Source organism: Hyperolius riggenbachi, chromosome 11 (genome assembly GCF_040937935.1).
Source record: "Hyperolius riggenbachi isolate aHypRig1 chromosome 11, aHypRig1.pri, whole genome shotgun sequence".
Classification (NCBI taxonomy): domain Eukaryota; kingdom Metazoa; phylum Chordata; class Amphibia; order Anura; family Hyperoliidae; genus Hyperolius; species Hyperolius riggenbachi.
Genome location: NC_090656.1, coordinates 4594759 through 4619201, shown reverse-complemented (window position 1 = coordinate 4619201; position 24443 = coordinate 4594759). Strand labels below are relative to the sequence as shown.

Genomic DNA, 24443 nt, shown 5'->3' with positions numbered 1-24443 from the left:
CAAGCCCTCCCCTAACCACAGTGCATCCTGTCACATGATAGACACAAGCCCTCCCCTAACCACAGTGCATCCTGTCACATGATAGACACAAGCCCTCCCCTAACCACAGTGCATCCTGTCACATGATGGACACAAGCCCTCCCCTAACCACAGTGCATCCTGTCACATGATAGACACAAGCCTTCCCCTAACCACAGTGTATCCTGTCACATGACACAAGCCCTCCCCTAACCACAGTGCATCCTGTCACATGATAGACACAAGCCCTCCCCAACCACAGTGTATCCTGTCACATGACACAAGCCCTCCCCTAACCACAGTGCATCCTGTCACATGATAGACACAAGCCCTCCCCTAACCACAGTGCATCCTGTCACATGATAGACACAAGCCCTCCCCTAACCACAGTGCATCCTGTCACATGATAGACACAAGCCCTCCCCTAACCACAGTGCATCCTGTCACATGATGGACACAAGCCCTCCCCTAACCACAGTGCATCCTGTCACATGATAGACACAAGCCTTCCCCTAACCACAGTGTATCCTGTCACATGATAGACACGCCCTCCCCTAACCACAGTGTATCCTGTCACATGGTAGACACAAGCCCTCCCCTAACCACAGTGTATCCTGTCACATGATGGACACAAGCCCTCCCCTAACCACAGTGCATCCTGTCACATGGTAGACACAAGCCCTCCCCTAACCACAGCGCATCCTGTCACATGATGGACACAAGCCCTCCCCTAACCACAGTGTATCCTGTCACATGATAGACACGCCCTCTCCTAACCACAGTGTATCCTGTCACATGATAGACACGCCCTCCCCTAACCACAGTGTATCCTGTCACATGATAGACACAAGCCCTCCCCTAACCACAGCACATCCTGTCACATGATAGACACACCCTCTCCTAACCACAGCGCATTTTGTCACATGATGGACACAAGCCCTCCCCTAACCACAGTGTATCTTGTCACATGATGGACACAAGCCCTCCCCTAACCACAGTGCACCCTGTCACATGATAGACACGCCCTCTCCTAACCACAGTGTATCCTGTCACATGATGGACACAAGCCCTCCCCTAACCACAGCGCATTCTGTCACATGATAGACACAAGCCCTCCTCTAACCACAGTGTATCCTGTCACATGATAGACACAAGCCCTCCCCTAACCACAGCACATCCTGTCACATGATAGACACGCCCTCTCCTAACCACAGCGCATCCTGTCACATGATAGACACAAGCCCTCCCCTAACCACAGTGCATCCTGTCACATGATAGACACAAGCCCTCCCCTAACCACAGTGCATCCTGTCACGATAGACACAAGCCCTCCCCTAACCACAGTGCATCCTGTCACATGATAGACACAAGCCCTCCCCTAACCACAGTGCATCCTGTCACATGATAGACACAAGCCCTCCCCTAACCACAGTGCATCCTGTCACATGATGGACACAAGCCCTCCCCTAACCACAGTGCACCCTGTCACATGATAGACACGCCCTCTCCTAACCACAGTGTATCCTGTCACATGATGGACACAAGCCCTCCCCTAACCACAGTGTATCCTGTCACATGATAGACACAAGCCCTCCCCTAACCACAGTGCATCCTGTCACATGATGGACACAAGCCCTCCCCTAACCACAGTGCACCCTGTCACATGATAGACACGCCCTCTCCTAACCACAGTGTATCCTGTCACATGATGGACACAAGCCCTCCCCTAACCACAGCGCATTCTGTCACATGATAGACACAAGCCCTCCCCTAACCACAGTGTATCCTGTCACATGGTAGACACAAGCCCTCCCCTAACCACAGTGTATCCTGTCACATGATAGACACAAGCCCTCCCCTAACCACAGTGTGTCCTGTCTTCTCGCCCACAACTTTTCAGCAGCCCGCCTCCTCGCTGACTCCGCCTTCTCCATCACTCCCGCAGTGCATCTGGTCATTATACTCACATTGCCACATGCTGAAGGGGCTGCTTTGGGGGCAGATTGCTTTTTCTCCTCCTCCAGCTCCTCCGCTAATCCACATGTACTGCAAGAGAAACAGCAACGTGTCAGGAAACACAGGAACAAATCTGCTGAGAGGCCGGAGTTCTCTCTATCCTGAGCCAGAGGATTAAATCAGGAGGTTTATAGAGGACAGGAGACCTCCTTCCCACATCAAGAAATCCACCTACAAACAGGGTCCACTTACTCGACTTCCGAGGGAAATGCTGCCTGTTAAAGTCAGTAGGGCTGCCGACTGATTCGCTTGTGGGGGAAAAGAAGCACCAATGTGTCATTGCGCCGGCTACAGAAATCCGGATGCGTCTCGCATCACAGCTGTGCCGGCGCCGCGTTTCGCAGGACGTATGCCGTGCACAGTGGAAACGTGCTCTAAGTATGTCAGGAAATTAGCCTGCATTACCGGATTCCTCTTCTACAAGTGAGAAAATCCACCCAGAAGACTAAAGCTTCTAAAATGTCCGAAAATCCACCTAGAGGACAAGTTAACCTCCTTAGCGGTAACCCCGTGTCAGGCTCGGGACGGAAATCCGCAGCTCAGAGCGGTAACCCCGAGTTGGATGGATCCATCGAAGGTATGGAATGTGCAGGGCTGCCGCAGATCTATCTAGCGGGATGATTTTTTTTAGGGTCTGAAAAGTTGTAGGGAAAAAAAAAATTGCACCGCTTTTGGAAAAATAAATAAATCTGGAAATAATCATACTGCCAGGGAGGCTAAGGCTTCTACATGTCAGAAAATCTACCTAGAGGACAAGTTAAAGGACAACTGTAGTGAGAGGTGTACGGAGGCTGCCATATTTATTTCCTTTTAAAACAATACCAGTTGCCTGGCAGTCCTGCTGATCTATTTGGCTGCAGGAAAATCACACCAGAAACAAGCATGCAGCTAATCTAGTCAGATCTGACAATGTCAGAAAAATTTGATCTGCTGCATGCTTGTTCAGGGGCTATGGCTAAAAGTATTAAAGTCAGAGGATCAGCAAGACAGCCAGGCAACTGGTATTGCTTAAAAGGAAATAAATATGGCAGCCTCCATATTCTTCTCAGTTGCCCTGTAAGGCTTCTACATGTCAAAAAAACTCCACACAGAAAACAAGTTAAGGCTTCTATATGTGAGATAATTTTTTTTAGAAAGGATTCCTCCTCCACATCTTGGGAAATTTTTCTCTAGGGTAGGGTGTGTCCTCTGCATGTCAGGAAATCTGTCTCTAGGGTAGGGTGTGTCCTCTGCATGTCAGGAAATCTGTCTCTAGGGTAGGGTGCGTCCTCTGCATGTCAGGAAATCTGTCTCTAGGGTAGGGTGCGTCCTCTGCATGTCAGGAAATCTGTCTCTAAGGTAGGGTGCGTCCTCTGCATGTCAGGAAATCTGTCTCTAGGGTAGGGTGCATCCTCTGCATGTCAGGAAATCTTTCTCTAGGGTAGGGTGCGTCCTCTGCATGTCAGGAAATCTTTCTCTAGGGTAGGGTGCGTCCTCTGCATGTCAGGAAATCTGTCTCTAGGGTAGGGCGTGTCCTCTGCATGTCAGGAAATCTGTCTCTAGGGTAGGGTGCGTCCTCTGCATGTCAGGAAATCTGTCTCTAGGGTAGGGTGCGTCCTCTGCATGTCAGGAAATCTGTCTCTAGGGTAGGGTGCGTCCTCTGCATGTCAGGAAATCTTTCTCTAGGGTAGGGTGCGTCCTCTGCATGTCAGGAAATCTGTCTCTAGGGTAGGGTGTGTCCTCTGCATGTCAGGAAATCTGTCTCTAGGGTAGGGTGTGTCCTCTGCATGTCAGGAAATCTGTCTCTAGGGTAGGGTGTGTCCTCTGCATGTCCGGAAATCTGTCTCTAGGGTAGGGTGTGTCCTCTGCATGTCAGGAAATCTGTCTCTAGGGTAGGGTGTGTCCTCCACATCTCGGGAAATCTGTCTCTAGGGTAGGGTGTGTCCTCTGCATGTCAGGAAATCTGTCTCTAGGGTAGGGTGTGTCCTCTGCATGTCAGGAAATCTGTCTCTAGGGTAGGGTGTGTCCTCCACATCTCGGGAAATCTGTCTCTAGGGTAGGGTGTGTCCTCCACATCTCGGGAAATCTGTCTCTAGGGTAGGGCGTGTCCTCTGCATGTCAGGAAATCTGTCTCTAGGGTAGGGTGCGTCCTCTGCATGTCAGGAAATCTGTCTCTAGGGTAGGCTGCGTCCTCTGCATGTCAGGAAATCTGTCTCTAGGGTAGGGTGTGTCCTCTGCATGTCAGGAAATCTGTCTCTAGGGTAGGGTGTGTCCTCTGCATGTCAGGAAATCTGTCTCTAGGGTAGGGTGTGTCCTCTGCATGTCAGGAAATCTGTCTCTAGGGTAGGGTGCGTCCTCTGCATGTCAGGAAATCTGTCTCTAGGGTAGGGTGCGTCCTCTGCATGTCAGGAAATCTGTCTCTAGGGTAGGGTGTGTCCTCTGCATGTCAGGAAATCTGTCTCTAGGGTAGGGTGTGTCCTCCACATCTCGGGAAATCTGTCTCTAGGGTAGGGTGTGTCCTCTGCATGTCAGGAAATCTGTCTCTAGGGTAGGGTGCGTCCTCTGCATGTCAGGAAATCTGTCTCTAGGGTAGGGCGCGTCCTCTGCATGTCAGGAAATCTGTCTCTAGGGTAGGGTGCGTCCTCTGCATGTCAGGAAATCTGTCTCTAGGGTAGGGTGCGTCCTCTGCATGTCAGGAAATCTGTCTCTAGGGTAGGGTGCGTCCTCTGCATGTCAGGAAATCTGTCTCTAGGGTAGGGTGTGTCCTCTGCATGTCAGGAAATCTGTCTCTAGGGTAGGGTGCGTCCTCTGCATGTCAGGAAATCTGTCTCTAGGGTAGGGTGCGTCCTCTGCATGTCAGGAAATCTGTCTCTAGGGTAGGGTGTGTCCTCTGCATGTCAGGAAATCTGTCTCTAGGGTAGGGTGTGTCCTCCACATCTCGGGAAATCTGTCTCTAGGGTAGGGTGTGTCCTCTGCATGTCAGGAAATCTGTCTCTAGGGTAGGGTGCGTCCTCTGCATGTCAGGAAATCTGTCTCTAGGGTAGGGCGCGTCCTCTGCATGTCAGGAAATCTGTCTCTAGGGTAGGGTGCGTCCTCTGCATGTCAGGAAATCTGTCTCTAGGGTAGGGTGCGTCCTCTGCATGTCAGGAAATCTGTCTCTAGGGTAGGGTGCGTCCTCTGCATGTCAGGAAATCTGTCTCTAGGGTAGGGTGCGTCCTCTGCATGTCAGGAAATCTGTCTCTAGGGTAGGCTGCGTCCTCTGCATGTCAGGAAATCTGTCTCTAGGGTAGGGCGCGTCCTCTGCATGTCAGGAAATCTGTCTCTAGGGTAGGGTGCGTCCTCTGCATGTCAGGAAATCTGTCTCTAGGGTAGGGCGCGTCCTCTGCATGTCAGGAAATCTGTCTCTAGGGTAGGGTGTGTCCTCTGCATGTAAGGAAATCTGTCTCTAGGGTAGGGTGTGTCCTCTGCATGTCAGGAAATCTGTCTCTAGGGTAGGGTGTGTACTCTGCATGTCAGGAAATCTGTCTCTAGGGTAGGGTGTGTACTCTGCATGTCTGGAAATCTGTCTCTAGGGTAGGGTGTGTACTCTGCATGTCAGGAAATCTGTCTCTAGGGTAGGGTGTTGTGACGCCGGGCGACGCCCAGTCGGCGAAAACGCAATTGCGGTCGGTTTGCGACACAAATCGTTAAACCGAGAAGTGATGTGTAATCTCCCTCTGACTAGGAACAGCTGGGAGGTTTGGTTTTAACTGAGAGAATCCCTGTAAAAGCCCTGGGGGATGTGTTAATTTAGCTTGGACAATGCTTGTGTCCAAGAAGAATGTTTACTTTTAATTACCTCAGGGAGATGTCCATAGTCACCAAATGATGAGCCTATTCAAAGAACTGCTTTCCTCACAGTTGGGGACCAGACTGGCTGGCACCGATAAGGGCAGATTTGAATGCATGTGTTGGATGATTTCTTGTCTGTTATACGGAGACCGTATATCGCACAACTATAAAATTCATATAGTCGTATTCGTTAAAATCTGCCCAACGTGCTGGTATAAAATTCATTGCAATAGCCCATCCGGTTGTTGAGGTATGACCCTTCTCAGGAACTGGACCCTCTGCCTTAGTCACGTCTGATATCTTATTAATCGGTATTTTCTGACAATTAGGAATCTGCTATCCACCTAAATATGACATGTATCGTTTATGAGTTACGGCATTTTATACGTTTAAGCCTAAATCTCTCCCCAAGGACTTGAACTGTGGTTGGTTGGTAATTCAGAGGAGGCAGGCACGGCCACACCCCCGAGCCAGCGTCATCAAAAGCACCAGCAGGCGGACCTCAGTCTTCCAAATTCCATCTGTATAAGAGCCTGTCTGCTGCTAGCCAGAGGACACGTGGTTAGCGGCCATCTTGTTTGGACTTTGCTCTGGAACTGAAACAAAAGAACTTTGCTAATAACTGAACTGAATTGAAACTAAGAACTTTATGATTTTCCCAGAAAGGACATCTTTTCACAAATTAAGTATATTCTCCCTTTTTATTTTCATACTGTGTTATCAATTTGTCTCTATAATTTTTGATTTTAACGACTTTCTATATATATTAATTATTTATATTGCATTAATAAACCAACGCTATCGTCAGTTGTTTGTTCAGCTACCCTATTATTCAGCCATACAGAAATTGAACCCTGACTTCTGAAGAGACGTTACTTTTGTTGCTAGCTAGACAGAATAGAGTGGATTTAACCGTTTTTATTTGTAGATCTAGGCTCAGCCAGTCAGTGAGTTCCTCTGTCTCAGAAAACAGAGGTGGTGGCAGTTATACCCTGAAATAGTGTGTAATTCGTAATTACCGTAACTCACAGGCTCCCTCCTAATCAGTCTGCTGACAGAATTCCAGCGGTTTCTGTGCACCGATCGCGACCACAGCTTGCATGGTCTGTGTGCTGAAACCGATTGGAAGGCAATTTGCGGTCTGGCCACTAGGGGCCCTGTGACAGGTGTGTCCTCTGCATGTCAGAAAATCTGTCTCTAGGGTAGGGCGTGTCCTCTGCACGTCAGGAAATCTAAGGCAGGATGTGTCGCCTGTCCAAGATGGGTTGGTTGAGGGACACCTCTGCTCCGACCTATGTTACGTTAGGTACACCGCTTACCAGTTCTTGCAGGCCTTGCGTTTCTTCTCAGTGCCCTCTCCACAGCCTGCAGCCCTAAGTGAGGAGGGAAGAGGCTTCGTCAGATCATCCTGGTCCAAAAGCTCATCAGAGTCCAAGAGATCCTGGAGAGAAAGACCAGCATCAGCCTCTGTTACATTTTATAACATACATATGACACAGTGGATAAGCAGCTGAGATAGCGGAGAGACAAAACAGGTATGGAACGAAGAAATATATGAAGGCTACATAACGGGGGACCAGACTGAGGACTGTATGAAGCAGGGTTGTGGAGTTGGTTCAAAATTCATCCGACTCCAACTCCGAGACTCCTCAGTTTATGAAACCACAGACTCCGACTCCAGGTACCCAAAATTGCTCCGACTCCACAGCCCTGGTCTGAAGTCTACATGGATATTTCCCTAAGGTTTGTGCACTGCTGCGACTACTCTGAGTAAACATTAACGTTCCCGGTAGAAACTCTGAGCATTATGGGTGTACAGTGCAGACAGGAACTGGGTGTGTACAGAGAGAACAGCAGATTGGCGTACATGGGGAGCAGCAGTTGGGTGTTCAGGAGTTGGGTGTGTATAGGCAGAGCGGCAGCTGGGCGTACAGGCGGAGCGGCAGCTGGGCGTACAGGCGGAGCGGCAGCTGGGCGTACAGGCGGAGCGGCAGCTGGGCGTACAGGCGGAGCGGCAGCTGGGCGTACAGGCGGAGCGGCAGCTGGGCGTACAGGCGGAGCGGCAGCTGGGCGTACAGGCGGAGCGGCAGCTGGGCGTACAGGCGGAGCGGCAGCTGGGCGTACAGGCGGAGCGGCAGCTGGGCGTACAGGCGGAGCGGCAGCTGGGCGTACAGGCGGAGCGGCAGCTGGGCGTACAGGCGGAGCGGCAGCTGGGCGTACAGGCGGAGCGGCAGCTGGGCGTACAGGCGGAGCGGCAGCTGGGCGTACAGGCGGAGCGGCAGTTGGGCGTACAGGCGGAGCGGCAGTTGGGCGTACAGGCGGAGCGGCAGTTGGGTGTACAAGGGAAGAATACAGATTATGAATCAGTACAGAAACACCTATCAAGCAAGGTGTAAACACTTCAGTCTATCACCAGTAAAACTGTTCAACTGACCACATCATCATCATTCATGTCATTGGCAGACAACGTCCACAGCTTGGCAGCGGCCGGGTCCACGGCTGGTTTACCTGATAGGAAGAGACGAGTATTTAAGGAACATCTTGTCATTTCTCATCATGACAACATTCTGGAATGTCTATAACTACACAATCATAAATAATAGATCCAATATGATACGAGGAAGAAAGTGAGTCCTCCAGAAATAGCCCGATTATCACATACTTATCACTATTATTATTACTAGGCCTTTATACTGTACAGTGCAGACATTTTCCAGAGCACTGTGCAGACAGCAAAGAAAAAATGACTAATGTAACACATTGGGGGATAATCCTGCCCCTTCCACATTCCAGGAACAGCTCTTAGGGAGGGGAAGCCGACTGAACCATCAGTAGTGTCGCTGTTCAAATTTAGCATAGCTGATTTGGAAGACCCAAAGACTCCCGTCTGCCTCTGCTCAGCAGTGAACAAGCTGACAGGGTCAGGAGAAGGCGCCGTATGGATGTACCTGACTTCAGTAGCTCTCAGGGACGCGAGGGCTTCTGAAGCCCACCGAGGTGTCCCAAAGATGCGTTGGAACGAGAGAGGAATGGCATCTCGTCTAAACCAAGCTGCAGCTGACTGACACTAGCTGCATGGCGCTGCAAGGCCTCTTAAAGACACGACTGCGCTCTTTACAGCTGAGACAGGCACTACAAGCTTACACTACTGAAGGACGTTCACTTCCAAAATAATTGGCTTGCAAAGCATTTTGTACTAGACCCCCTTCCACCGCGATGAGCTCATCCTATTGGAGGGGAACCGTAATGTGGTCATCCTATCGGAAGAGACCACGATGAGGTCATCGTATCTGAAGGGACCGCAAGGAGGTCATCCTACTGGAAAGGACCGCATTAACGTCATCCTATTGGAAGGCAGTGTGATGAGGTCAATAGTAGTAATAGGGGCCAGCAAGGGTGCACTGTTCTGATGAAGGGGACCCTTGCTGGCCCCAAAACAATTGTTAACTTAAGTGTTGACATGATTGAAGAATAAAACATTTGCTCACTTGAGAAGCTGGAGTGCTAACCAATCCTTACTACTATTGGACTGTCTTTTGGGTGTTGCTAGCATCCATGGTTATGCACCCATATTACGGAAAGGTGTGCCTCTCCCCACTATCTACTTTGAGTGTGATGAGGTCATCTTACAAGACAAGACAAATAACATTTATATCAAGCTTTTCTCCTGGCGGGCTCAAAGCGCCAGAGCTGCAGCCACTAGGACGCGCTCTATAGGCAGTAACAGCGTTAGGGAGACTTGCCGAAGGTCTCCTACTGAATAGGTTCAGCTTACTGAACAGGCAGAGCACTTAACCATTACACCACCCAGCCACCTTACCTATAAATAACTCTCCAATATCCCACCTACTAGTAGTCAGCCCCCTGTAACCTGACCCCCAATGTAATACATCACAGCAGTATTTACCCATCTCGCGTGCACCCCATACCTGCAACAGAGCGTTTGGGGAGCGACAGCTGCTTCGAAGAGCCAAGTTCATAGTTTGGTTTTTTAGCTGTCACTCTGACAATCACCAGATCACCCCCAGAATGGCCCAGATGTTCCTTCACTGTTTGCTTCTGTTCCGCTGTCAGAGGTCTCTGCAGAATCTGTGGAGGAAACAGCATAAACAGGTCACCAAGTGGCCCTAGTATTAGAAAGCAACAATATCTGTATAAACAGTACCCTTGGAAAAGGTTTATTGGAGCCACAAATTGCTGTTACCCATCTTCCTCTGAGGAAGTAAATATTGGTAGTGAAGATGTGCCTATACAAAATACACGTGCAGCAGCCGTTCTGGTCCCCAGTGCAGCACCCAGAAAGTAAAGAGGAGCTGTCACTCTGCTGAATAGTGGCTGCAATGTGCTAGACTCAGGTACCACCGTTCTCTATATGATGCAGTCACTCAAACAACACGACCGCCAATCCCCGCTATTCTGCAAGGTGATGGACCAGCAAACTCCAGAACCAGGAAAAACACAAAGAAGATGGAAAAAACAGAAGCAAAACAGTATAACATGCTACTCACAAATAGGGTAACATGCAAATAATCTGAAATCAACAAATAAGGACTACGGAGGAATAACCCCCTCTGCCTGGGCTTGCAAGGGTCCCCGCTGGTCATACAGTGGTGTGAAAAACTATTTGCCCCCTTCCTGATTTCTTATTCTTTTGCATGTTTGTCACACTTAAATGTTTCTGCTCATCAAAAAACGTTAACTATTAGTCAAAGATAACATAATTGAACACAAAATGCAGTTTTAAATGATGGTTTTTATTATTTAGTGAGGAAAAAAAACTCAAAACCTACATGGCCCTGTGTGAAAAAGTGATTGCCCCCCTTGTTAAAAAATAACTTAACTGTGGTTTATTACACCTGAGTTCAATTTCTGTAGTCAGCCCCAGGCTGAGAGATATCTGACACAGAGAAGTAGACCAAAAGCACCTCAAAAGCTAGACATCATGCCAAGACCCAAAGAAATTCAGGAACAAATGAGAACAAAAGTACTGTAATTGAGATCTATCAGTCTGGTAAAGGTTATAAAGCCATTTCTAAAGCTTTGGGACTCCAGCGAACCACAGTGAGAGCCATTATCCACAAATGGCAAAAACATGGAACAGTGAAGAACCTTCCCAGGAGTGGCCAGCCGACCAAAATTACCCTGAGAGCGCAGAGAAAACTTATCCGAGAGGCTGCAAAAGACCCCAGGACAACATCTAAAGAGCTGCAGGCCTCACTTGCCTCAATTAAGGTCAGTGTTCATGACTCCACTAAAAAGAAAGAGACTGGGCAAAAATGGCCTGCATGACAGATATCCAAGGCGCAAACCACTTTTAAGCAAAAAGAACATTAAGACTCGTCTCAATTTTGCTAAAAAACATCTCAATGATTGCCAAGACTTTTTGGAAAATACCTTGTGGACCGACGAGACGACGAGAGAAAAGTTGAACATTTTGGAAGGTGCGTGTCCCGTTACATCTGGCGTAGAAGTAACACAGCATTTCAGCAAAAGAACATCATACCAACAGTAAAATATGGTGGTGGTAGTGTGATGGTCTGGGGTTGTTGTGCTGCTTCAGGACCTGGAAGGCTTGCTGTGATAGATGGAACCATGAATTCTACTGTCTACCAAAAAATCCTGAAGGAGAATGTCCGGCCATCTGTTCGTCAACTCAAGCTGAAGCGATCTTGGGTGCTGCAGCAGGACAATGACCCAAAACACACCAGCAAATCCACCTCTGAATGGCTGAAGAAAAAACAAAATGAAGACTTTGGAGTGGCCTAGTCAAAGTCCTGACCTTAATCCTATTGAGATGTTGTGGCATGACCTTAAAAAGGCGGTTCATGCTAGAAAACCCTCAAATAAAGCTGAATTACAACAATTCTGCAAAGATGAGTGGGCCAAAATTCCTCCAGAGCGCTGTAAAAGGCTCGTTGCAAGTTATCGCAAACGCTTGATTGCAGTTATTGCTGCTAAGGGTGGCCCAACCAGTTATTAGGTTCAGGGGGCAATTTCTTTTTCACACAGGGCCATGTAGGTTTTGAGTTTTTTTTCTCACTAAATAATAAAAACCATCATTTAAAGCTGCATTTTGTGTTCAATTATGTTATCTTTGACTAATAGTTAACGGTTTTTGATGAGCAGAAACATTTAAGTGTGACAAACATGCAAAAGAATAAGAAATCAGGAAGGGGGCAAATAGTTTTTCACACCACTGTATATCTGATAATACAGTTGGCCCCTAATGGGAAGGTACTAAAAAAAAAAAGCAGCAGTGACAGACTGGAGGATAGAGGTGCCAAAAATAATAAAATATTTAAGACAATTTAAAAAGGAAAGGCAGTAGTTGGCTTCTTACCTCTGCTGTAGAACCTAATAGCCCAAATCAACTTAAAGAGACTTTATCATCCTACAAGTTCCAAAAGCTATTCTAATGTGTTCTGGCTTACTGCAGCACTTTATACTATCACCATCTCTGTAATAAATCAACTTATCTCTCTCTTGTCAGACTTGTCAGCCTGTGTCTGGAAGGCTGCCAAGTTCTTCAGTGTTGTGGTTCTGTGATGCATCTCCCCCCTCCAGGCCCCTCTCTGCACACTGCCTGTGTGTTATTTAGATTAGTGCAGCTTCTCTTTACTCTATTATCTTTTACAAGCTGGATAAATCCTCCTCTGAGCTGGCTGGGCTTTCACATACTGAGAAATTACATACAGGCAGAGCTGTCTGCACTCTGCAGGAAGAAACAGCCTGACACTTCAGTGGAAGATAGCTGCAGGGGGAAAGAAACACACAAATGATCTCTTGAGATTAAAAAGGAAGGCTGTATACAGCCTGCTTGTGTATGAATGTATTTTCTATGTGTGGACATACTGTACATCAACCTACTTCCTGTTTTGGTGGCCATTTTGTTTGTTTATAAACAAACTTTTTAAAACTGTTTTTAACCACTTTTAATGCGGCGAGGAGCGGCGAAATTGTGACAGAGGGTAATAGGAGATGTCCCCTAACACACTGGTATGTTTACTTTTGTGCGATTTTAACAATACAGATTCTCTTTAAAAGAAAAAATATTTATTATATATAAAGAGGATCTGACAATGCATTTCACAGGCATTTTCCGCTTCATCAGGTCAATAATATACCACATGGCAAAAGGAGATCTGTCACCAGCACCTCAAGGATTGACCTGATGAAGCAGAGAACTCCAGCAAAACGCGTTGTCTGATCCTGGTCATTTTGTGCAATAAATATTTTGACTATTAGGTTCTACAGGAGAGGTAAACAAACGCTCCTTTTATCATTTATGGATGCCTCCATCCACCAGGCAATCCTCTCCATCTACCTTGCAGATGCTGTACTGGGATCTGGGAGGTTTTCAGAATTGCATCTGATAATAGTCACAATCTAGGCAGCGAGCACCATTACTATGATTTACTTATCAGGGAGATAAATACATTATGACATTTTAGTCTGTAATTTTACCTATAATTTAAAGTGATATCTTTCGCTAAAGCTGGCCACACATCTAGCAGAATCGCAGCCCGATCGACCATCTGGTTCAATCATTTTATCGAACTGGATGAAAATTGGTGAAGTAACAAGCATACCTGATTGACAATTTGACCAATCTCAAGCCTAAACCAGTCCAATGTATCAATCGCCCATGCTGGAAAATCCCCGTCTGACGCGGTTGATCGGGTTTGTGGCGGTAATAGCGTGCAATATCGCAACGACCAAGAAATGTGACAGAGGGGGCGGCCTGACATCACAAAACAGATTCCTGGGCTCGATTCACAAAGCGCTGCTAACCCAGTTAGAGACTTTAGGCGTGATAACCATTGCACCACGCTGGTGAAAAGCCAGTTTAGGCGTGATAAGTTTAGGCGTGATAAGTTTAGGCATGATAAGTTTAGATCGCGCGCAAAGTCCCGCACGCAAAGCAGCGCAATTAAACTCTATGCGAAGTGCACCTGACTTTGCTAGCGCAAAACTTTTGATCAGCTGTGCACTGCGGTGCTAACCCAGTTGGTGCTATAGTTATCGCGCCTAAACTTATCACGCCTAAACTTATCATGCCTAAAGTGAGTTTAGGCGTGATAAAGGGCTGGAATCGATTGGGAATCGGCTTGTCATGTATAGGCAGCCAATAGCTCTGTATCAGATTCGATTAGCCGATCTGCCCATACATTGCTAGATACATCGCTAGCTGTATGGGCATCTTATGTCTAAATCTAAACATCATTAGGAATTTTTATTTCAGATTCCTGAATTTGTATTGGTAGTGAAAGCTATGGCCTCGCCATGAGTACAGTGACCAGAGGGCGTGTCATGCTACAGGCTTGCCATGAGTACAGTGACCAGAGGGCGTGTCATGCTACAGGCTTGCCATGAGTACAGTGACCAGAGGGCGTGTCATGCTACAGGCTTGCCATGAGTACAGTGACCAGAGGGCGTGTCATGCTACAGGCTTGCCATGAGTACAGTGACCAGAGGGCGTGTCATGCTACAGGCTTGCCATGAGTACAGTGACCAGAGGGCGTGTCATGCTACAGGCTTGCCATGAGTACAGTGACCAGAGGGCGTGTCATGCTACAGGCTTGCCATGAGTACAGTGACCAGAGGGCGTGTCATGCTACAGGCTTGCCATGAGTACAGTGACCAGAGGACGTGTCAGGCTACAGCCTCGCCATGAGTACAGTGACCAGAGGACGTGTCAGGCTACAGGCTTGCCATGATTACAGTGACCAGAGGGCGTGTCATGCTACAGCCTCGCCACGAGTACAGTGACCAGAGGGCGTGTCATGCTACAGCCTCTCCATGAGTACAGTGACCAGAGGGCATGTCATGCTACAGCCTCGCCACGAGTACAGTGACCAGAGGGCGTGTCAGGCTACAGCCTCGTCATGAGTACAGTGACCAGAGGACGTGTCAAGCTACAGGCTTGCCATGATTACAGTGACCAGAGGGCGTGTCATGCTACAGCCTCGCCACGAGTACAGTGACCAGAGGGCGTGTCATGCTACAGGCTTGCCATGATTACAGTGACCAGAGGGCGTGTCATGCTACAGCCTCGCCATGAGTACAGTGACCAGAGGGCGTGTCCTGCTACAGCCTCGCCACAAGTACATTGACCAGAGGGCGTGTCAGTCTTCTGATGACTACATTAATAGTATATGGTAGGCTTTATTCTAGACACAAGACAAGGGAATCAGGCTACAAGAAAATGGCTGTCCCCATGATGACCTACCTGCGTGACAGTGGTCATGCCGGACAGAGTGAGGCTGGAGAAGAGGCGGGAAGGAGACCTGAGTTTGGAGCTTTGATCTGCTGGAGACACAAAGTGATAAAAGGAGGTGGTCATTATACAGCGTGCTATAACTGAGGGTGACGGATAACCTTGTCTATAGATTAAATCACACCTTTACATTCCTCTGTATACAGGAAATCATACCACTTTAAAGTCACACCTTTTAAATAAACAGTAATATGTATTTATATAACACTGACTTCTTCTGCAGCACTTTACAGAATACATAGCCATGTCACTGACTGTCCTCAGAGGAGCTCACAATCTAATCCTACCATAGTCTTAATGCCCTACCATATTAGTATTATGTATTTATATAGCACTGACATCTTCTGCAGCACATTACAGTGTACATAGTCATGTCACTGACTGTCCTCAGAGGAGCTCACACTCTAATCCTACCATAGTCATAGTCTAAAGTCCTCATATTATTATTATGTACTTATATAGCACTGACATCTTCTGCAGCACATTACAGAATACATAGCCATGTCACTGACTGTCCTCAGAGGAGCTCACAATCTAATCCTACCATAGCCTAATGTCCTACCATATTAGTATTATGTATTTATATAGCACTGACATCTTCTGCAGCACATTACAGAATACATATGACATCTTCTGCAGCACTTTACAGAGTACATAGTCATGTCACTGACTGTCCTCAGAGGAGCGCACAATCTAATCCTACCATAGTCCTAGTCTAATGTCCTACCATATTATTATTATCATGGGCGTCCGCAGAAAATTTTCCAGGGGGGGGCAAAAAGTGGGGAGCAAAAAGCGCGCCGCAAATCTGGGTTGGTGTTGGAGCTACGTCATGCGGCGCGCGTAGCGCGCCGATAAATGGGTGTGGTCATGAACCAGAATGTGGGTGTGGTCGTGGGTGGAGACAAGTTTACATGAACTAAGCAATGGTGGGACATTAGATTAGGACAGTGGTGGCGAACCTTTTGGAGGTCGAGTGTCCAAACTGCAAAGTCACTTTACTATCACAAAGTGCCAACAGCAATTTAAACTAAATTCAAACGTTTTAACTCATACATGAACATTATGGAAAATTAAGTTGAAAATAAACTGTGAAGATAAACAACTCATCCATCGTACTCCTGAAAAAAATATTCATTTTTTTAGAACCTCCCAGTTTCATTTTCTGTTTTAAAAAGCGGAAAAAGTAGGTTTAATGCTATTGTCTCATATGATGATGATTCAGCTCTTTCCATAGTCTCGTAGTTAGCAATCATGTGATCCCCAACAAGACAAATTCAGCAATCTTGAGGCCCCCAACAAATCATGAGGCCCCCAACAAGACAAAGTCAGTAACCATGAGGCCCGCAACAAGACAAATTCAGCAGACATGAGGCACATAAATAGACAGCTTTTCACATAAATAGGCAGAATGCCCCCTTAATATGTAGACACCTCTCACCTGGCAGCAGTTCCCCAAAATACACTCAATCTGACAGCAGTGGTTCCCCAAAAATAGGTAGCCCCAGGTCTATAGGTGTCCCCAGAATAGGTGGCCAGCGGTATAGATGTCCCCAGAACTGGTAGCCAGGGGTAGAGATGTCCCCAGAACAGGTAGCCAGGGGTATATGTGCCCAGTATATGTAGTCAGGTGTATATGTGCCCAGTATATGTAGGCAGGGGTATATGTGCCCAGTATATGTAGGCAGGGGTATATGTGCCCAGTATATGTAGGCAGGGGTATATGTGCCCAGTATATGTAGGCAGGGGTATATGTCCCCAGTATATGTAGGCAGGGGTATATGTCCCCAGTATATGTAGGCAGGGGTATATGTCCCCAGTATATGTAGGCAGGGGTATATGTCCCCAGTATATGTAGGCAGGGGTATATGTCCCCAGTATATGTAGGCAGGGGTATATGTCCCAGTATATGTAGGCAGGGGTATATGTCCCAGTATATGTAGGCAGGGGGTATATGTCCCAGTATATGTAGGCAGGGGGTATATGTCCCAGTATATGTAGGCAGGGGGTATATGTCCCAGTATATGTAGGCAGGGGGTATATGTCCCAGTATATGTAGGCAGGGGGTATATGTCCCAGTATATGTAGGCAGGGGGTATATGTCCCAGTATATGTAGGCAGGGGGTATATGTCCCAGTATATGTAGGCAGGGGGTATATGTCCCAGTATATGTAGGCAGGGGGTATATGTCCCAGTATATGTAGGCAGGGGGTATATGTCCCAGTATATGTAGGCAGGGGGTATATGTCCCAGTATATGTAGGCAGGGGGTATATGTCCCAGTATATGTAGGCAGGGGGTATATGTCCCAGTATATGTAGGCAGGGGTATATGTCCCAGTATATGTAGCCAGGGGGATATGTCCCAGTATATGTAGGCAGGGGTATATGTCCCAGTATATGTAGGCAGGGGTATATGTCCCAGTATATGTAGGCAGGGGTATATGTCCCAGTATATGTAGGCAGGGGTATATGTCCCAGTATATGTAGGCAGGGGTATATGTCCCAGTATATGTAGGCAGGGGGTATATGTCCCAGTATATGTAGCCAGGGGGATATGTCCCAGTATATGTAGGCAGGGGTATATGTCCCAGTATATGTAGGCAGGGGTATATGTCCCAGTATAAGTAGGCAGGGGTATATGTCCCAGTATAAGTAGGCAGGGGGTATATGTCCCAGTATATGTAGCCAGGGGGATATGTCCCAGTATATGTAGGCAGGGGTATATGTCCCAGTATATGTAGGCAGGGGGTATATGTCCCAGTATATGTAGGCAGGGGGATATGTCCCAGTATATGTAGGCAGGAGGATATGTCCCAGTATATGTAGGCAGGGGGTATATGTAGGCAGGGGGTATATGTAGGCAGGGGGTATATGTCCCAGTATATGTAGGCAGGGGGTATATGTCCCAGTATATGTAGGCAGGGGGTATATGTCCCAGTATATGTAGGCAGGGGGTATATGTCCCAGTATATGTAGGCAGGGGGTATATGTCCCAGTATATGTAGGCAGGGGGTATATGTCCCAGTATATGTAGGTAGGGGGTATATGTCCCAGTATATGTAGGTAGGGGGTATATGTCCCCAGAAAAAGTTGCCATGTGTGCCCCAGCAGGAGGGGAGCAGCGCATAGAAGAGGGAGAGCTATGGGCACTCACCTTAGGGGGCTCTCCCTCCCTCTCTCGCTCTCCCCTCTGGAGTCCGGAATGAAGTGTGCAGCGGCTGGCAGCGGGCGGAACTTACCTCCTCTCGTCGCACGCGCTGGATGGATTAGCCGCTACTCTGGTCTGATCCAGACCAGAGTGCGGCACCAGAACTTCCGGCGCAGGAGCGAGACGAGGTAAGTTCCGCCCGCTGCCCAGCCACTGCACACTTCATTCCGGAGGGGACAGCGAGGGAGAGAGAGCCCCCTAAGGTGAGGGAAGGGGGGGAGACGTCCGCCCTTCCCCACTGTGCCCATAGCTCTCTCTCTTCTCTGCGCTGGACCCCTCCTTCTGGCTGCATGGGCACGCGGCCAGGGGGGGGGGTAGCGGGCGGCCAGGCTCGGGCAGATGCCCGGTTTTGCCGTATGTGCGGACGCCTATGATTATTATGTATTTATATAGCACTGACATGTTCTGCAGCACATTACAGAGTACATAGTCATGTCACTGACTGTCCTCAGAGGAACTCACACTCTAATCCGACCATAGTCATAGTCTAATGTCCTACTATATTATTATTATGTATTTATATAGCACCGACATCTTCTGCAGCACTATACAGAGTACATAGTCATGTCACTGACTGTCCTCAGAGGAGCTCACACTCTAATCCTACCATAGTCATAGTGTAATGTCCTACCATATTATTATTATTATTATGTATTTATAGAGCACTGACATCTTCTGCAGCACATTACAGACTACATAATCATGTCACTGACTGTCCTCAGAGGAGCATTGTGACGGACCGGAATGGGAGTGATGTCACGAAGAGCCCGGTGAGTGGCAAAGCGATCTGCCAGGATGCATCGTTGGTCGAGAGGGGTTGGAAGCTTCTGTACACACACTGATTCAATAACGACCGCCTCTGCCGAGCTTCATCTGGCGTGTGTATGGTTAAAGTGATCCTGGGATGGCGATCCCTCAATAAAATATACATACCTGGGGCTTCCTCTGGCTCCCACAGCATTCTCTTCTCCATTCCTCCGGTACTGGCCCCGGAAAGTCCTCCAGTCCCGGGCCAACTGCGCATGCGCGGCCCGGCTGTGAGCGCGCTCCCTTTGTGCATCACATCGCCTGGAGCATTGTGCACAGTATTACTGCGCATGCGCGGCCCGGCTGTGAGCGCGCTCCCGTTGTGCATCACATCGCCTGGAGCGTTGTGCACAGTATTACTGCGCAGTCGCAGAGCACTCCCAGCTGCAGGAGCGAGAAAGGGGAGCGCGCCTGGCCGGACTGCGCATGCGCCGAATGGTGGATTTTCCATGGCCAGTACCGGAGGAACGTAGAGGGAGAATAGGATGCCATGGGAGTGATCAGGCCAGAGGGGGCTGGAGGAAGCCCCAGGTATGTATATTTTATTGGGGGATTGCCGGCTCTGGAACCCGAGGTGAGAGTGATATGGAAGCTGCCATACCTTATATCTATAAAAAATACTGGTTGCCCGGCAGCCCTGCTGCTCTATGTGGCTGCAGTAGTGTCTGAATAACACCTGAAACAAGCATGCAGCTAATTTTGTCAGATCTGACAATAATGTCAGAAACACCTGATCTGCTGCATGCTTGTTCAGGGGCTGTGGCTAAAAGCATTAGAGGCAGAGGATCAGCAGGGCTGCCAGGCAACTGGTATTGCTTAAAAGGAAATACATATGGCAGCCTCCATATAACTCTTACTTCAGGTTCCCTTTAATAGCTGAGCTGACAGGAAGCGTGAAGTTATCTGCAGAAATCACACGCATGCTCCTGGAGCCAGAATATCTATCAGCTGAGGCATTACACAACCATCAGAGGGAGAGGTATTCACTGATAAAGCCGCAGTCTCACCAGCCTGGAGGTCGGTCGGCTCCTGTACAACCACTGCCCCTCCGGGCTTCAGTATCCGAGTGACTTCAGCCAGGACATCGGAGCTGTGCGCAGTGACACTTCCCGGGACCAATCCGAGGAGAACCACATCGAAGCTGGAATCCGCATGTGCCGCTGCCAAAGGAACAAGAGTCAATTACTAACCATGACAAGAGAATACATACTGACACACCTACTTACTCGTATGGCCTGGATATGCCAAACTAACGCTCATTAAGCAACTGGCCACTCTTGTGAGAGGGGACCTGAACTCTTGCACAGGACAGAAGGAAAACAGAGAGAAACGCACCCTGAATGTATTTAGAGAATTTAGCCTGTCTAAGGGCCCTTTTCCACTAGAGCGATTGCAATTGCTGAATCGCAAATCGCTAGTAATTTTTAAATCGCTAGGGTTGTTACTTTATCATAGAAATCACGAGAAGTATTTTCCACTACAGTGATTCGATTTGGAAATCGCAAATCGCAATCGCTTTCTGGAGCGATTTTTTACAATGATAATGCAATGCAAAGAAAAAATCACAAATCGCATAACAGAATTAATGAAAAATCGCAATTGCTGGCGTTTGTGATTGCTAGTGGAAAAGGGCCCTATTTCCCCCTCATCTGTGACTAATCATAAGTTGCAGTTTGATCTCTCCCCTGTGTCACCTGACTGCCACGGCAGAGACTGCAGATAAGCTCATTTGTAAACACAAGATGTTAACCCTATGTCTGCTTCCATGAAAGCAGGAAGTAGACACACTGCAGATTTATTGCAGGATTTGTATCAGCTGCAACAAATAAATGTTTTTCTTTAAACATTATTATGCTGTTGCTTGACTTTTAGAGCAGAGAGGAAGTTCTGAGTTCAGGTCCGCTTTAATTAGTATCACTCTCACACTGAACTCACACAACAGCAGGCGGTCCAGATTCTCCACGGAAACCTTCCCGTTTGGGGCCGCAGCTTCCTGCACCTTCTTTATGAAGTCCTGGAGGCTGTCAGGGGAGGAGGAAGCGTCCCACGTCACCGCCACGTGCTTGCCCGGGGACACCCAGTCTGTTAACCCTTCCATCCTGCAGAGGAGAAAAGAGAAAATAGAGACATACGCTTGTGGGTTATTGGTACACATTATGCGTACATCGCTCAGTGCAGCATCCAGCTATCCATCCTGCAGCAGGTAAGAGACTACACTGTATGTACATTCTATACTCAGCAGGGCTGTGGAGTCGGAGAGTCGGAGTAATTTTGGGTACCTTGAGTGGGAGTTGGAGGTTTCATAAACTGAGGAGTCGGGTGATTTATGTACCAAATTCACAGCTCTGGTAAGTAATAGACTAAGAAGTCGAAGATTCGGAGTAATTTTGGGTACTTGGAGGCGGAGGTTTCATAAACGTAGGAGTCGGAGTTGAATGATTTTTGTACGGACTCCACAGCCCTGCGACTCAGTACAGCATCTCCACCAGTGCAAGATCAGCCAGGTCTAGAATCCAGACACATGAATAATGATCTGCACAAATAATGTAAAATTGTAAATAATACTGGAAATTTTAGTGGAAAACCACAAAAGCTGCTCGCATTGTAAATTAAGGACTCATTTTTATAGCATTTGTGCAGATCATTACTTTTGTTTCTTACACCTTGCTGTGACATAACACAGAAGACCTGCAGAGGCATTGCGGGTCCCGGGACCTCCAGTAATAAGTAGCTACCCCCAGTATAAATAGCCAGAGGGGCCCCCAGCTTTAGGTACCCCCCAGTAGTTGGTTTCCAGCGGGACCTCCAGTTTTAGGTAGTCCCCAGTATAGGGTGCCAGAAGTAGGCCCCTCCACCAAGAATAGGTAGCCAGAGGGGCCCCTCCACCAAGTATAGGTAGCCAGAGGGGCCCCTCCACCAAGTATAGGTAGCCAGAGGGGCCCCTAGTATTAGGGGTCTTTTCCACTATGAAATATGATTGCAATTGTGTTTCAAACCAATTTCCACTAATGCGATTTTGTTTGTTTTACTATACTCAGAATAGCAGCGCTCTATCGCGTACAAAACGCGGCAGGGCGACGATTGCGCTCAGACCAAAAAGGCGGCGCAATCAGATCACACTAAATGAAATGCTTATTGCCGTTTCCATTAGTTTTACTGTACTCAGCATTTTACGATCCGTTAGCAATCAGAATCAGAGCGCAAAACGCAGAGTAGTGGAAAAGGACCCTTATGTAGCATTCCCCCACTATAAGTGGCCTGCCAGTATAGGTAGTCAGGTGTGACCCCCAGTATAGGTAGTCAGGTGTGACCCCCAGTATAGGTAGTCAGGTGTGACCCCCAGTATAGGTAGTCAGGTGTGTCCCCCAGTATAGGTAGTCAGGTGTGTCCCCCAGTATAGGTAGTCAGGTGTGTCCACCAGTATAGGTAGTCAGGTGTGTCCACCAGTATAGGTAGTCAGGTGTGACCCCCAGTATAGGTAGTCAGGTGTGACCCCCAGTATAGGTAGTCAGGTGTGACCCCCAGTATAGGTAGTCAGGTGTGACCCCCAGTATAGGTAGTCAGGTGTGACCCCCAGTATAGGTAGTCAGGTGTGACCCCCAGTATAGGTAGTCAGGTGTGACCCCCAGTATAGGTAGTCAGGTGTGACCCCCAGTATAGGTAGCCAGAGGGCCTCCTTAGTATAGGAAGCCATATTATCACCACAGTATAGGTAGTCCCAAAGTCTAGGCAGCCAGTTGTGATCACAGCACAGGTAGCTAGAGCGGCCACCAGTAGACGTAGGCAGAGGAGCCCCCCCAAGTATAGGAAGACCCCTCACTATAGGAAGTCTGGGGGTCCCCTGTATAGGTAGACCGTATAACTCACCCCAATGCTAAGTAGCGATGGGGATGGATAGTGGAGATAGATCACTGATGGAACCCGGAGAGGCGAGTTCTCTGCAGCGGACCCCTGTATCGCTACTGGCCACCCATACCAATCCCCCCTTGGCTATGAGACACATAGCAGTAGCTATGGTGATCCCGACACCACTGATCACAACATTACTGAGGCTCAGATCACACTAGGCTTGTCCCGGTGGCATATTGCGCTTTTTTGGTCAGGGGGGTACAGGTCAAGGAGGTGCACGCCCAGTAGCCTGCGACGGGTCCAGGCGGTGAGCCTTCAGAGGGACATAGTGGTGAGATGACTGGAAGAAAGCCACGGGACATGTCAGGCTGGGAGAAGGAAGGGGGGGGGGGGTTGCTGAAAGAAGCCCCAGGTGAGTATAATAGAACTTTGTCCCCAGGTTAGGAAGTGGCGACAAATGATCTGTCACCACACATAAATGTGTCACAGCACATTGGCTGCACTGTTGCCAACTGTCAGTAAAAAAGTAATTAATGTGGGCTGTCAGTAAAGTTGTGATAAGTTTGTGGTGTCAGCGTAAAAACTCTCTCTTGCCCAGTAGATTACAGCACTGAGGGTTCTGCCACACTATAAGCACTTTTCTGAGCGCTTTGTGATTGCTTTGCGCTTGCTGAGCACTTTTTAAAAATCGTTCCCATTCACTTTCATTACATAAAAATCACGTAAAAATCGCCACGATCGCATACGTGAAAAAAATCAATCTCAAGCTCAGAAAAGCGCTTACAGTGAGGCTGAGCCCTTCCTGCTCATCAGTTCCTGTGTCACTCTGAAATGTACACGGCTCTAGCTAAAGGTGGCCATACATCAGTAGACTTGGCAGTGAGTCGATCATCAGTTTTGATAATTATTATTGAATGTGATGAAAATCGATGCCACCGAGAGCACGGCCAATCGTCAATGTGACCAATTTCAGGCTGAAATTGGTCAAATTGTCAATCTCCTAATGCCTGGTACACACACTATACAATTTTCTGGCGGATTTACTTCCACGTCGATTATTTCAAACATGTCCGATCTGAACTTCGATTGATTTTCCAATCGATTTTCATAAAAGTGAACAAAAATCGATCGGAAAATCAGATTGGACATGTTGTTAATAATCGATGTGGCAGGTAAATTGTATGGTGTGTAGCTGGTATTACTGAGGCCAGCAGGCACCTGTGTGAGAAGCCTCTGCTGGAAGCTCCCATCCTGCCCTGAGAGACCAGCAGCTTCCAGCAGAGGCTCCTCACACAGGGGGTCGCCAGTCACGTGACTGTGGCCCTGGCCCCGCCCCCTCATCCCTTTACCTTCTGTCTGTCGGGTAACTCCGCTCTCCACCTGCTCCGCGAGCCACAGCGCTGCTCTCTCCGCTACTTCCGCCCCGACTCCGCCGGAAGTGATGCGCCTCGCCATGG

General features: G+C 48.2%; 1 protein-coding gene across 2 annotated transcripts in view; it reads right to left on the bottom strand.

The window, feature by feature from the left end:
• Positions 1 to 24440, bottom strand: part of CIAPIN1 (cytokine induced apoptosis inhibitor 1) — a 29610-nt gene extending 5170 nt beyond the window's left edge. Inside the window, exons 1-8 of one of the 2 annotated variants that reach the window (XM_068260826.1) lie at positions 24336 to 24440; positions 21073 to 21236; positions 20145 to 20297; positions 15074 to 15153; positions 9774 to 9933; positions 8279 to 8352; positions 7164 to 7285; positions 1986 to 2064 (exon numbers count right to left, since the gene is read on the bottom strand). In XM_068260826.1, the coding sequence (XP_068116927.1) occupies positions 1986 to 2064; positions 7164 to 7285; positions 8279 to 8352; positions 9774 to 9933; positions 15074 to 15153; positions 20145 to 20297; positions 21073 to 21235 (831 nt within the window). In that variant the 5' untranslated portion in view covers position 21236; positions 24336 to 24440. The remainder of the gene's footprint in view (positions 1 to 1985; positions 2065 to 7163; positions 7286 to 8278; positions 8353 to 9773; positions 9934 to 15073; positions 15154 to 20144; positions 20298 to 21072; positions 21237 to 24335) is intronic. The other variant, XM_068260827.1, reaches the window with a different exon arrangement.
• Positions 24441 to 24443: the final 3 nt, after the last annotated feature.